The sequence below is a fragment of the Penicillium concentricum genome, assembly GCF_028827145.1.
Source record: "Penicillium concentricum strain IBT 3081 chromosome Unknown utg000006l_segment0_segment0, whole genome shotgun sequence".
NCBI classification, from domain to species: domain Eukaryota; kingdom Fungi; phylum Ascomycota; class Eurotiomycetes; order Eurotiales; family Aspergillaceae; genus Penicillium; species Penicillium concentricum.
This window is the reverse complement of record NW_026622759.1, coordinates 1908475-1922487: the sequence shown is the minus strand read 5'-3', so window position 1 is coordinate 1922487 and position 14013 is coordinate 1908475. Positions and strand designations below refer to the sequence as shown.

Below are 14013 nucleotides of genomic sequence, written 5' to 3'. Positions count from 1 at the left end.
GAACAATTGTATTCAAAAGTGGCGATTCGTATTCGCAAACGAGATATAGATATTGACTAACCTCATTGGGTTAACCAATCTTGGCCAACCTTGGCTCAGAATGGAAAGCCTCCAGGAAACTAACCATTTTTGGAAAAACCTTGACACGTGTCCACCCCAAACCCTAGGAAAACATATCTTTGGGATATCTTGGGGGGCAACTTTATTATATTTCGGGTTAAGGGACCAGGCCCCATAACTTTAGAAATGAAACGTCTGTGAACTGTCGAGAAAACTGATCTTCCCTTTTTCTGCCCCTCTATCGCCGCTCGAGCCCCGCATCTAGGACTGGATAATATCGCCAACTTCCTAGTTAAGGACACTTACGTATTTGACCTTCTTCCGAGGTCTACGTAAAGGTCGCCACTTGACTTGCATGTCTTTCTTTTTTCGGTGTCAATGATCCACAGATAATGATCAAGACCATTTCATACCTCGGGAGGAATATGATTTTAAAAGTGGACAATACAAAGCCAAGGCTCCTTTCATACACTAGAGTCAATCCGTTGTTAGGGGCAAATTTATCAAAAGCCCATATTAGTTGGCATTTTTAAATCAGTTATTCGAGGCGACCATGTCACATCAGAAACTTTATAGATCCAGGCTTCCATTTAAATAAAGTAGAGGCGCAGGTGGCTCGTATGACGGGGACGCCGCGCGGTAAAAGGCCTCCTGCGCATTTCGCGGGGCAATACTCCGTACAGTTTCTGGAGAACGTTGCATTCTGATAATACCTCTAGACTCTTGGCGCTGCCTTTTCTCAGGGGAAACTTATCCTAAAAGCGTGTGTGGTACCACAGGATAGGAGGCCACCACGAGGCGTCTGCGATAAAGAATATCCACTTCTAAATGGGGAATTTTGGATCGTGCATGAGACACGATATTATTTCTGACCTCATATCAGTTCATATTCCCACATAGTATTTCTATCTGTAAAGGATCTGCAATTTCCACAGTCAACCGTGTCATTCGAAGTGAAACTTTCCCATATCAACTAATTAGGGAAATGATCTCGAAAATATCAATTGGAAAAGCTACCTAACCTGAGGCAGAAATATAAATTGATTTGATCCACTCGAGCACTTCACTAGCCCGCCCCAGTCGATTCGAGAAGGCTTGCATCCTAGTCGACAATGGGGTCACTAGGGCCGAATTGCGAGCTTAGTCTCTCTAGCTTCTTCCGACCAATTTTATTAACCCGTGGGAATACTCCGCCAATCAAAGATTGGCCCTCTCTTTTCATGGGATCATCGTTGATAGCTGGGCAAACGATTGAATCGCAACGGGCGCCCATTTGGCTCAGTCCTCAGAATCCTTCAGCCAAATACTTCATATGTGGATATCTACAACCAATCCAGTCATAGCTACGTAGTTCCTCATAAGGGACTCTGTTGCAACCGTGTCAACAATCTCAAGGCTCCAAAATAGCATTCAACAGTATGATCTTCTTTGATATAACAGAACAATGGTGTTTCAGGAGCCAATCCCTCGATGGGGTTCTAAATGCTTCTAGTTTACTAGTCACTTGTCAACGACAATCCACATGTAGCTGATTGCATGCAATTTGCGCCTCCAGCGGAGCTCCCCACCTCTATGCATCTGCTAGATATATAGTATATATTTTATAGGGGTCTCATTTTCCTTCTCAGTGGTCAGGATGGGGAAGGTAATAGGGGCGAATAGCGCACAATATCCCGTTATAGTGGTTTGCAGTCCGACTTTGGCAGTTTCTGAAAAGGGGCGTTTTCCCGAGCGCTGAATTTTCGCCGAGATCTTTCTTTAGATATAGGTACGGATACGGAGCACGGAGTATAACGTGTGGAGAGGCTACCGCGACTGGGAGAGCAACGCTAACGCGTGGATACAACCTTGTAAGGCCGCACAGGTTGTCCAATAATCAGGGTGGCGTGGTTGGCTCTTGGCTTGTAAGGTAGCTAGCTTTAGATCCCATATTGTAGGCTAAATGATGCTCTCTACGGACTCCGTACTCCGTATGGAGATCAATGCAACTGAAAGATAAACCATATATATTGCCGGGAATCCTAAAGACCTTACCCACATCAATAACTGTTTTAAGACCTATCAAAGTCCCATAAAACTAACTTCTAATGGAAGTCATATTTCCATTAAAAAAAGTAAGTGGGCTTGCTATCAGCCCCAGCTGGGTAATATCAACCGTAGGACGGGCTTTCGCAACACCAAGGAACTGAGACAGGGTTCTTATTACAGCGCGCGGTCAGACACTTTTTTTTCCCCCTTGGATAAAAAGAGAAAAATCTCGGTTTGGGTATTCATAGGATACGAGACAATGCTTTGTGGTCAGACCATATCGAAGGAATGTTATTGATAGCACGGCATGTTTTATAGCACCTATGTAATTAGGTTCCCAGTATACACCAAAAATCTTTCTGGGAGAACTTTTGCGAGGGCCATCTTTATATGGCCCTATATTGTATTGAATGACGTTGAAATAAGTTCCAGCAAATAAAATCCACCCCAGTAGATATCGTAAGCTTGGGGAACGCGTCTCAGCGGAACCCCAGAAAACACAAAAACACCAACACACAGCTTTCACGGCTTTGGCAGCTCAACACCCACAACCCCCAAGACTGCAAATAACCCCAAGAATCCTCTGCAATGTCAGCCTTCGCGCCCGAAGACCCTGATAACGATTACTCGTACGCCGAGGTCGACCCCGCGGAAACATCCACCCCTCCAATCCCCCAATCAATCGGCGACGCAGACGCCTCGCACGGCCGGGGCCACTCGAATAACCCCCTATTGGGAGATAACCCCCTTGTTTCAGATTTGGAGCAGGAAGTGCTGGAAGAATACGCTCGCTTGCTGCGGAATGTCAATCAGGTACGTGGAGAAGACTTTACTGGGGTCAATCTCTTCGCAGGAAAGGCATACAAACAATGTCCCATTGGAAACTATATGAAGTATAAAGGTTGGATGTACTGGTTACTGATCAATGCCTTGCAGCTTTCCGATAAACTAGCTGATCTCGCCGGCTCCCCCGCCTCTATGCCCCTCGATGGTCTTCGTCTCCTTGAGCGCAAGACTGCGACTGTATGCACTTTGCTCAAGGCCAGTGTGTATAGCATTGTCTTGCAGCAGCAGATCTGGAATGAGAATGAAGAGCAGCAGCAACAACAGCAGAACGAGGATCGGCATTTCCAGGACCACCAGTATCAGCATGGGTATGAGGGGGAGGGAGACATGACCTTCCAGTAAGGAAGGCATCAAAATTGTCTATTGCGTTTGGATCTTTTTTTTGTTTACTCGCGTATTATACCCGGGGTGTTGTTTCCAAGTTTTCATTTTGGCGCGAGTCAGATGGTGTTTATGCAAAAGAACTTTGTTGATATATGATTTTCCAGATATGCTGTGAATAGCCCAGAATACTGGAGAATTGATGACCGTTCCATGTTTAACCAACTTATACAAGTACATGCAAAAGACACAAGAAGAAGAGGAAGAAAAGGAGAAGCATTATATACACGCTGGGACGAAACAGCAAGTTAAGGCTATGGAGGGCCCTAAATCTTACCTGCGTAGTACACCTTGCGCACATCGACAATCTTCTTGCCGAGTGCGTGAGCAATTTGCTCGGGGTTACGCTGGCTCATGAGTGCCTCGTAGGCGGCCTTGACGGTGTTCATCTGGTTCCTTGAGCGGCCAACTCGGGCGGACAGATCGTAGATGCCGCCAGCGCGGCACATCTCGTAGATAAGGTATTGGACACGGAGTCCGAACCCTATTATTATTAGTAAAAATGAACATGGCTGGGCGGATGAAACTAAACATACCTGGTGGACGGTGCATCAGCTGCAACTCTGTGGCTCCAACCTTGCCCTTGACATCGCCATAGATGGTTCGCTTCTCGTAGCGGGGAATGGGCTGCATGTTTCGGATTGCACGGTATTGCGACTGAATCTTTGCGTCGGAGGCTTCATCAGACTTGGCCTCACCGATGCCCAGCAGACCATTTCCGTTGCCGGCAATGGAAAGACGGTATGCACGGCGGACCTTTCCTAGTCGAGTCTGGTTGGTGACACTGTGTGAAACAAGGGTCTTGGTGCGGAGGCCCTTGACCTGGCTCTCCGTGTATCCCGTGGCCAGGAGCAGGCTCTTGAGGGCATCGGTCATTTCCTCGGCCTCCGCTGACCGCTCCTTCTCGCCCTTCTCGGCGGCTGTCTTCTGCTCTTCCACGCGGGGCTCATCGATGGTCTCCCCGGGTCCGAAGAGATCCGGAACAAGTGCGCTGTGTGGGGCCAACTCGCTCTCCTCCTTGCCGTGGGTAAGGCGCAGGTTGTCCGCGAACCGAACGAAGTCTTTACCTGTTGCGTTATCAGGCATCTCGGCAAAGAACTTGCCGAAGTCGTTCACGAAATCGTCCTCGCTTTTCAGCTTGAAATTGTAATCCGAGTTCGACTCCGGGGCGCGCTGGTGTCGATCAATGCCGGGCTCAATCACTGAGAAGTCGTCGATGTATTTGAATGCCATGGGGTCATTGCGTTCGTTCAACTGTTCTGCCAGATCCTTCGGGTCGATAGCAGCTTCGCCGGCTTCGATGGCGGCCATCTGTGCCTCCGAGTACTCCTTAGCGAGCTTAGCCTTCTGCTCTTCCGTGTAAGGCTGGTAGTCATCCACTCGAGGAGCCTTGACATTGGGAAACTTGGGTTTCCGGTTCGAGAGAGGCGCGGGAGTAGGATGGAATTGGCGTCGAGGGACCCGCGTGCTCGGGGTGGCAGCACGGGTGAAGCTGCATAAAAGGCATCGTGCCGGCCGTGTGATGTTCATGATTACGGTTCGATGGGCTCCCCAGCCGAAGGTAGGCCGGTCAAGAGCTTTGAAAATAAAGAAAAACGCGAAATGCGGAGACAATTGGGGGACGCAAAGGCAGAAGAGGCCAGTCGGAGGTGAAGCGTCGGGATGAATTTCTTTCTTGCGGGCGGTCAGTCTTCAACCAATCAGCGACGCGTTAGATGCGTTTCTAATAAATTTCCCTTTTGATGATTTTCGTTCCAGAAATTATTTCACTGTCGCTTTTCAACTTATATGTTTGCAGTACGGTCATCTGTTTGGCGGTTGACTTCTTCTTTGTCTTCCCAGACTCTAACTGCTCTTCAAGTGCGACCAGCCTCCAATTTATATTACCACCGCCGTTCAACGAATGCGCCATTCCCCGCAATAATGCAGAACGGTCCTAAGAAACACTTCGATGGCAAGCGCAAGAAGCCGAGAGTCGACAAGAACAATAAGAGCAGTGGCCACGACGAGGTCCTGCTTTGCGATATCAACCAACTCATCAAGCGCAACGAAACCGAGCAGGCTGGCGACAGCGAGCCTCTGTCCCTTCCCGAGAAGTTCACCGAGATTGATGTCAAGATTGTCGAGCTTTCCTCAACAGGCGATGGTCTAGCGCTCGCTGAAAATGGGAAATATGTCTACGTTGTTCCGTTCACGGTCCCCGGAGACACCGTGCGCGTCAAATTGGTCAAGCATTTCGAGTCATTGTCCTACAGCCTGACTGATTTTGTCAAAGTCATTGAACCGGGTCCCCAGAGAAACGATGCGCTGATTGGATGCAAATACTTCGGCGAGTGTTCTGGGTGTCAGCTTCAGATGATGTCCTATGATGACCAGCTTGCTCACAAGCGGCGCATCGTGGAGAAAGCCTATGCCAATTTCTCCGGGTTGATCCCGGAGCTTGTTCCTACCGTTGGAGAAACATTTGCTTCGCCAATGCAATATGGATATCGCACAAAACTCACGCCCCATTTCGCACATGGTGGCTGCGGCAAAGGTTCTAAGCAGGACGGCGAAGAACCGCAGGTCCCCCCGATTGGATTCACATACAAGAACCGACGACTGGATATGGACATCGAAGATTGTCCCCTTGGAACAGATATTGTGCGTCGCGGACTCACCAGTGAGAGGAAACGAGTTGCGGAGAACATCCGTTCTTACAAGCGAGGTGCCACTCTCCTGATGCGGGAGTCTACCGCACGAATCCCCAAAGACGCCGCGCCTACCGCCGAAGGAGAGACTCCCACTGTTGGCGGGATTGCTGCCACTCCTAACGCAGACACGGGCGATGTGATCCGCATTGAGCGCGAAAACTACATCGAAGAAAAGCGTTGCGTCACAGACAACAACGCTACGTCCTTCGAGTACGTCGACGACTATATCTTTAGCAACAAAGCAGGTGCCTTCTTCCAAAACAACAACTCAATTCTGTCCGGCTTCACAGAGTACATCCGCTCGCAGGCCATCCCTGCAGGCAACGACCAAGACGCAAAGCCAATCAAGTACCTCTTGGACGCATACTCCGGCTCCGGCCTGTTCACAATTACCCTCTCCCCATTGTTCAAGTCCAGTCTTGGTGTTGATATCGGAGGCGATTCCATCGTTTCAGCACGTGAGAACGCTCGTGCAAACAATCTCCCCAATACCGGCTTCGCTGCTGCCGATGCCGCCACTCTCTTCAAGGACGTTCCATACCCATCAGATCAGACACTGCTGGTTATTGACCCGCCTCGCAAGGGTTGTTCAGAAGACTTCCTGCGCCAGATGCTTGATTTCAAGCCCCGTCGTGTTGTCTATGTCAGCTGTAACGTCCATACCCAGGCCCGTGACGTTGCTGTTATGGTGCAGGGTGATGAGAAGCAGAATGTTCGCTATGAGATTGAGAGCGTCCGCGGCTTTGATTTCTTCCCTCAGACCGGTCATGTGGAGGGTGTGGCTATCCTGAACCGCACCTCTTTCCCTCAGACTGAAACCGTTTGAGTGATGAGATGCCTGAAAAGTAATAGTTTTGAGCCTTCGTAGGCTATATATTTGCCTGATATTGCATATTTCATGGCGTTCTGGGAGGAAAAACCAAAAATGCATGATGGCGATGGTGGATATGTACGCTGTTTAATACACTTTCATTTCATTTTGGTGTTCGTTTTGAAATATCCAGGCTATAGACTGCTAATTTTCTCTTACGTCGTAAATTCGGCTTTGAGTCCACTGTAGAAATTGCCGATGAACACCGGCGCCAAGCCGGTTTGGGTAAAACGAAAATAGAGAGCACCACCGGAGGAAGAAAGAAAAGAGATAAAACAACAAACTATGAACAAAAGGCTGAGCTACATCGATTGACAAGTATCTAATGATAAGGTTCACTCATTTTCCCCCTACGAGCTTCCGGGTCCACCAAGCAGCGCGAACCGCCGCACAATGCTGGGACCTATCTCGTCATACTCTGCCTTAGTGTGGCAGTAGCTCCGGAACTCAGGAGTCTGGCCCAGCAGACTACCTCCGAACCAGGGACCGTGGCGCTGGCGCTTGTGGGTGACAACAGCGACATCAAGACCACCACTCCGTGCGCCACCGCTACGAGCCTCGGAGGCACGGATTCGCGCATCAACCAGGTGACGAATGTCACGCTGTAGGCGACGGCCAAAGTCCTTGTACAGAGTAGAACCACCAGAGAGCACAATGTTCTTATAGAGACCTCTCCGGACGTCAATGGGAGAGGACTGGATGACGCCGTCAACAACATTGGGGAGCGGGGTGAGGAAGTCGGACGAGTAGATTTCGGGGTTGAAGAAGATCTCCGGGGCGAGGAAACGTTCGTATCCAATGTCGATGTTAACACTGCGCCCGTTCGGCGCAGTGACGGTGTGCTTCAGGAAGCGATCTGGCTCGCGGTCGTAACGTGCGAACTCCTTGACAATATCGGGGCTGACGTAACAGTACTCCTCCTTCACTTTCTCTGCTGTCTTCAAGCTGCTGTCGGGCTCTCCACGGTCACGTAGCAAGCTCTGCACGAAATATGTGATGTCTCGTCCAGCAATCGGGATACTCTTGATGGAGGACCCGATGACGTAGCCCTCGGCGACGGGAATAACGTGGGTAACACCGTCACCCGAGTCGATGACCGTTCCGGTCAGGGATCGGTCTGTCACCTTGGAGGATGTCCATGATGCGGCAAGGGCAAGAACTGCTTGCACAGCAATGTAAAGACCAGCACAGTTGAACGACTCGAACATAATTTCGGCGGTGTTCTCGCGGTTCTCGGGAGGGTTCAGAGGCTATAATTCAGCAATGTTAGGTCTCATCATGTCAAACACAGCCCGCTGGCAGCATGCACAGTCGCCTTACAGGTTCGGTGAGTAGGAAGTAGTGGTCCTCAGGCTCCACGCGCAGATATTTGAAGATCGAGTTCGACCAGAATCGTTCCATGTGGTCCCAGTTCTCGATCTGTCCGTGCCGGATCGGGTAGTTAACACCATATCCTGGGCCATTGCCCGCAGCCAGCGCTTCATCGCCGATAAAGAAATCCAGATCTTCCGTGCCACGCTTCGCAGACAGGTTGGAGCTACCACCGCCAGCACCTAGGAACGAGGGCTTGTTTGCGACTGGGGGCCGGCCCCCGGAGCTTCCGGCACTTCCAGCTGCCCTGGTTGCAATTGCGGTGGGAAATACAAATGAGGGGGAGTCGTTACCGGCGAAACCTGGAATAGTGGAGGTAGCATGTCAGCCTAATCTGTGATCGCGAGCTCCCTAACCACTACAAAGAGTACATACCAAGCTTGGAATAGCCAGTTCCGCTAGAGAAAAGTATAGAATCAGCACCAAATATTCTTTTAAAACTTATAGTTGTGAACTTACTTGTCCATGACAACGGCTGGGGTTTGGGACGCCATGGCGGGTGGTTGGGTCTGGGCACGATCACAATGTAGTAAGGAGCTGAAAGAAGTGTAGGCGATGTATAGAACGAGGCAATAACGAGGGAATCGGCCGAATCTCAATTGATAGCCGAAATCGCCCTGACTTCAAGAGACCAAGAGGACAGGCAGACAAGGCGGGGGGAGATGCAGTGCCGGAGGTCAGATTACCTAAGGGGTCACACGTCAACATCATGTGCCGGGAAGTATCAAAAAGATCCTCAAGCTCATAAGAAAACAAGCAACCGCTGAAGATATGCTGCCTAGGTAATGCCAATTTTACCGCCAACTTTTCAGGTGAAAACTGAAACTACACCAAAATGGCAAGAACGACCAGTGCCATGAGAGAGACAATCAATTTACAATCTTGTCTGACTATCCATTCGCACATCCTCAATCCCTAAGACCCTCGTTATTTCTCACTCTTTTATTATTCCAACAATATCATTTCTGATGAGTGGTGCACGTGCAGTGCTGCCCTTCATTCTGCGTATTCTTCTCTCACTCTGACACGGATGGTCTCGCCGTAGACTCTTGTCTTCTCTCGCTTCACTCCCCGTGCCTCAGTCTGCCATAGCTGCCATAGCATTAGAGCATTGGTTTCCAGTGGTCTTTTAACCTGAAAGTCCAGGCGGTCACTCATTACAATTTCAAGTGCAGAACTCACAAAGAGCTACCGCATTTTGATCAACAATCTGGCAGCCCATCACGGACGCGTCGAAGATTTGCCAGCTCACGCGCTGCATCCATATCTTCACTTCAGCCTGATCTCGTGGCAAACCGCATATTCCCAACATACCTGATTCGATATATCATCTTTGATATTTGGGCCCAACCGGTGACGCTTCTCTTGCGCCGAGAGTTTACGCACATCGTTTCCTTGACCTTGGCCTGATACCTCGGCCAATCTTGCACAATATTGGGTAGATCCGGACCTTGCACCTGTCGAATCCCTCTTAATATGTCACAACCGTCCGGAAATGAGGGCGTTTGTGCCATCTTCATTCATGCCGGAGCGGGGTTCCACAGCCATGAGAATGAGCACAAACATTTGAAGGCCTGTGAAGTGTCAGTCTGAGTATTTAATAAATTTGATGGTTACAAAATCTAACAAGTGAACTAGAGCTGCGCTCAAGGCCATGGCATTCTTAAAGGGTGGTGGCACCGCCGTTGACGCCGTTGAAGCAGCCCTGATGGTGCTTGAAGACAATCCAATTACAAATGCAGGGTTTGGGAGCAACTTGAACGCAAAGGGGGTGGTCGAGGGCGATGCCTCGATTGTCGATCATCACGGGTTAAGTGGAGCGGTTGGAGCTGTACCCAGTAAGTTTGTTGTGTCTCTTTAGAAAGTCTTGCCTAACATGTGAGCCTGCTAGACATCAGGAATCCGATCATGCTTGCTCGGAAGATCTATGACAAGTCCAATGTGCAGATGGGCATGTCGAGGGTGCCCCCGAACTTCTTGGTCGGAGAAGGTGCCAAGGACTTTGCATGGGAGAATGGCATGGTTATCATGCCCGCGGAAGCCTTGATCTCGCCCGTCGCCCTAGAGCGTTATCAGGTATGGGCCGCAGAGGTCGATGATTATGAAAATGAAACTACCGGTGAAGTGATCGATCCCTGGATTCGCCGGCCCATGACTCCCCTTGACACTCGCCTTAACCGTCTCGAGCGTGCTTCTCAACCCGAAACCCGTCCTACCAGCCATGCAGCGGATGAAGAAATCAGAACTCTGCCCAATCCAAACATTCTTGCAGATGTGAAGGGGCGCCCGGCATCATCACTGGAGCATGAAACTCAGAAAAAGGCCAGGCTTTCAAATTCCCACCTACCTGTGCAGCCGCCTACCTCACCTTTATCCTCATCTCGGAATGGTAGCCCTGATTCCGCTGATAGTGAACAAGACCGGGAGGACATGACAACAGAGAGCCCTGATGCCGCCGATATTGAAGAAGACGGAAAGGACAGTATCACACACAGCCCCGATGCCGCCGGCAGTGAACAAGACGGGGAGGACAGCATCACAGACACTGTTGGCGCGATTGCTATTGACAAGTATGGAAATATTGCGGCAGGATCTTCTTCTGGTGGCATTGGTATGAAGCACCGAGGTCGAATTGGACCTGCTGCCCTAATTGGCATTGGCACCCATGTTATTCCACAAGACCCAACTGATCCAGATGGAACCACTTGTGCGGTCGTTACATCTGGGACTGGAGAGCTCATTGCTTCAACACTGGCGGCAAGCACATGCGCGCAAAGGATGTATTACAGCCAGAAGATGGGCGACAACGGTGTTTTTACCCAGGTCATGGAGGAAGAAGCTCTCAGGGGGTGGATGAAAAGGGAGTTTAATGGTGCGTTCTCTTCTTTTCACTGCTGACATTTCCCAAATACTGACATTGGTTTGCTTTTGTCTGTTAGAACACACTGCTGTGAGTAACAGCATTCTCTTTGGGGCCCTCGGAGTGGTCATTGTGAAGAAGAACAATTATGGCGTCGAACTCTACTTTGCTCACAACACCGACTCTTTCGTGAGTCTTTCACTATTGTCACTATGCAGAACTGGTTGCTAAACATATTTTACAGGCCATCGCTTCCATGTCCAGCAATTCGAACAGGCCATCGTGTCTAATGTCGCGAGGCACACGAGGAACCATTGCCCAGGGAGGTTGCCGAATCAGGTTTCCAGATTACTGTAAGTTTTATTAAGTTGAAAATATAAGTTGTGAGTGCTGAACACAGATGATTTAATCAGGATTTGCAATGCACCCTCGATGAGAACTACAACTATGTTGTAGCGAAGCCCCTTTGCCCTGCCGACTTCTGGTCTGTTGGTACTCATCAATGGACGAGATAGTTTTCGCCCACAACCTCGATCTGCTTCAGTCCGTCTCATCTCCTTCGCGTTCTCCGCGTTGGTGTACCAAATGCCCCATTGTGTTCCCTGGGCTTATGACACCAATGTTTTACCTACATGGTGACAGGCTGACAACACGAGCGATTTTTTCACTGGCTCTTTTTTGCCCCCCTGGACTGTCTCCTTTGAGACCGGGCACCAACAATGTGATCAGAGTATGTTTCAACAAGTCCCGGCCTCCATCCCTGTGTGTACCTATTCGTTTCACAGTAGTAAATTGAGAGCTGTCCCAAATTATTTCCTTGTAAACCAGCTACTTGTAATGTTGCTCATAAAACAAGCCCATGTATGTTCCAGGAGTAATGCCAGCCCGGGATTGATAGAGTCAGGTCCCACCATATGGTTATTTTTTCCCCTACGATATGACCTTGTGTGCAAGAGATATCATGGACCTGGCGTAGGCGTCGACATAGGCGTCCCCGCCCCGGATACCCCATTAACACGCTTCTTCTTCTTCTTTCTCCTTGGCAACAAAGCAGGCTTGGCATTATCCCCGATATCCAGATGCGTGCCACAAGTCATGCAGTCATTACCAGGTGGCGGCTCACAGAAGATACTAAGGCAAATAGAGCACACAAAGCCAACATCAACCACCCGGCGATGACAAAAGCAAGCAGCCCGGAAATCGACATCCACCCGCGTTGGAAGAACCAAATGTCGGCGCGAGCGCTGATCAGGCAAAAACGCCATCATCAGATACTGAAGCAGACCGCGTGGCTCGGAAAGAGCCATATAAACACCCTTGGTAGCATCAGACGCCTGCTGCAAGAAGACCGCATCACCGCTGAGCTTACACACATCGATGGGAATGCTCAAGCGCTGACAGGCAAAGATACTGTTCATGACAGGGATATACTGGTGTGCAGCGTCGGTAGACCCACTCACGGAAACAACCAAGATGCGACTCTGCAGACGCTCGTCCTCATTCGAGGCTGAGTACCGATTCGTCGCCGTGCTCCCGTTCCCGCTGTTATCGGCCGCTGCGTCTTCGGTATTCGCGCCGCCGTGCTCTTCTGCCCAGGCGAGTGTGCGTCGGTTCGTGTGGCTCAGGGCGAGGGTTAATGCGCCCGCTAGCATTGTGGACATGTTGCCACGCAGATCGTCGCCGGTGGTTGAGTCCATTAGTTCTTTGAGGTTGCGGGTGACTTGTTCTTCGACGAGGCGGAAGGGGCGGTATTTGTTTGTTTCGGGGGTTGTGGTGTCGGTTGCGCCGTTCATTGCGACGTCGCCGTCATGATCGGAGCGGTTTCGGGGTGCGCTGTGGGATGGGTAGAGCCATGCTGCTTTTTGGGTGTGTGATGCGACCACGGCGACTTCGTTGGCGTAGTTGCAGGCTAGGTGGGCGTTGAGGAAGACTAGGATGTTGGCGATTGCTTTGGAGAGGGGGAGGGAGTCTTCGAGGAGGGCCCAGGCGTGTGGGTTTGTGTCGATGACGATGGTGAGTAGGGAAGGGGAGAGGTCTGTATGGTGATCTGGTCAGCTAGTTGTTCGGCTCTTGTAGGGAGTAGGCAATACGGACCGGTAGCTCCCAACTCATAATGCTCCGAAGCATCCACGGAATTCATTGTGGTGAGGTGGGGGATTAGTCGAGGCTGGTGTTCATTATTGTGAGCTGGGGCTCTCTCGGACTGGTATCAGGCCGTTTAGACTGGAATCCCGAGGCTGGATGGAGTATATACAGCTAGAATTTAAATTTGAAGTCCAAGCTCTACCAGTATTCGGCACGTTAATTGAGGGCGAAGCGATAAGCTAGTCACGGGGTGATAACAACTGCTATAGCTGTTTCCCATATGAGGTTCCAATCTAGGACTCTCACCTACGTCAAGACTTGTATATCATATTTTTTTTACATCCTAACATAGATTTGACCCCTCGAGATGTCCGACTGACTCACAAGCACTTCGGAACCTCGACCGGAGCTAACACTCCAATCGGATTTACCTCCACACCGTGATGGCTTGGGTGACTGAAAGTACCTCGAATTTATGAGCATCTTTTGTTGAGAGATGTTCTGTTTCCGGTCGGTTTGAAAGACAGGACATAGTGTTTCTCTTGGCATATCCCTTGGGCGCGCCAAGATCAAACTATTGCATACCATCTACCTGTATTATCTAGTACCAAGACGGATGGTTGCCTTTCTACACCGTATACTATCAATAGGATTCCGGCAGAGTTAATAGGATCTCAACACCGGAAGCCTTGGGAACACAAATATTGTAACACCAAGGCAACTGCAAAATAAGCTGAGTATATGCTTATCCGCAACGTGACGACGTTCGGCGTTGTGGTTGGTGTCTTATCAGGCCAATTGATAATGGCGATTCGTGA

General features: G+C 50.0%; 6 protein-coding genes across 6 annotated transcripts; 3 read left to right on the top strand and 3 right to left on the bottom strand.

Annotated features, from left to right (window-relative positions):
• Positions 1-2676: 2676 nt before the first annotated feature.
• On the top strand, positions 2677-3276 carry N7517_010920 (DASH complex subunit DAD3 family protein; the record flags this gene model as incomplete). Its single annotated transcript, XM_056728643.1, has 1 exon — positions 2677-3276. One exon carries the CDS (start codon positions 2677-2679, stop codon positions 3274-3276), a length of 600 nt encoding a protein of 199 aa, XP_056574458.1.
• A 305-nt stretch (positions 3277-3581) lies between these two features.
• On the bottom strand, positions 3582-4845 carry N7517_010919 (mitochondrial 37S ribosomal protein uS5m; the record flags this gene model as incomplete). Its single annotated transcript, XM_056728642.1, has 2 exons — positions 3582-3799; positions 3852-4845. The coding sequence occupies 2 exons, from the start codon at positions 4843-4845 to the stop codon at positions 3582-3584; spliced, it is 1212 nt and encodes a 403-aa protein (XP_056574457.1).
• Positions 4846-5238: 393 nt separating this feature from the next.
• N7517_010918 (tRNA (uracil(54)-C(5))-methyltransferase) lies at positions 5239-6834 on the top strand (the record flags this gene model as incomplete). The annotated part of the gene is made up of 1 exon (XM_056728641.1): positions 5239-6834. One exon carries the CDS (start codon positions 5239-5241, stop codon positions 6832-6834), a length of 1596 nt encoding a protein of 531 aa, XP_056574456.1.
• A 395-nt stretch (positions 6835-7229) lies between these two features.
• N7517_010917 (actin-related protein 3) lies at positions 7230-8744 on the bottom strand (the record flags this gene model as incomplete). Its single annotated transcript, XM_056728640.1, has 4 exons — positions 7230-8129; positions 8200-8552; positions 8626-8648; positions 8710-8744. The coding sequence occupies 4 exons, from the start codon at positions 8742-8744 to the stop codon at positions 7230-7232; spliced, it is 1311 nt and encodes a 436-aa protein (XP_056574455.1).
• A 982-nt stretch (positions 8745-9726) lies between these two features.
• N7517_010916 (threonine aspartase 1) lies at positions 9727-11462 on the top strand (the record flags this gene model as incomplete). Its single annotated transcript, XM_056728639.1, has 5 exons — positions 9727-9833; positions 9889-10088; positions 10142-11122; positions 11190-11299; positions 11355-11462. Coding segments are annotated over 5 exons (1506 nt in total), but the record flags the coding sequence as incomplete, so codon positions are not given.
• A 607-nt stretch (positions 11463-12069) lies between these two features.
• On the bottom strand, positions 12070-13250 carry N7517_010915 (TFIIH/NER complex subunit TFB4; the record flags this gene model as incomplete). Its single annotated transcript, XM_056728638.1, has 2 exons — positions 12070-13145; positions 13205-13250. The coding sequence occupies 2 exons, from the start codon at positions 13248-13250 to the stop codon at positions 12070-12072; spliced, it is 1122 nt and encodes a 373-aa protein (XP_056574453.1).
• Between the last annotated feature and the right edge of the window lie 763 nt (positions 13251-14013).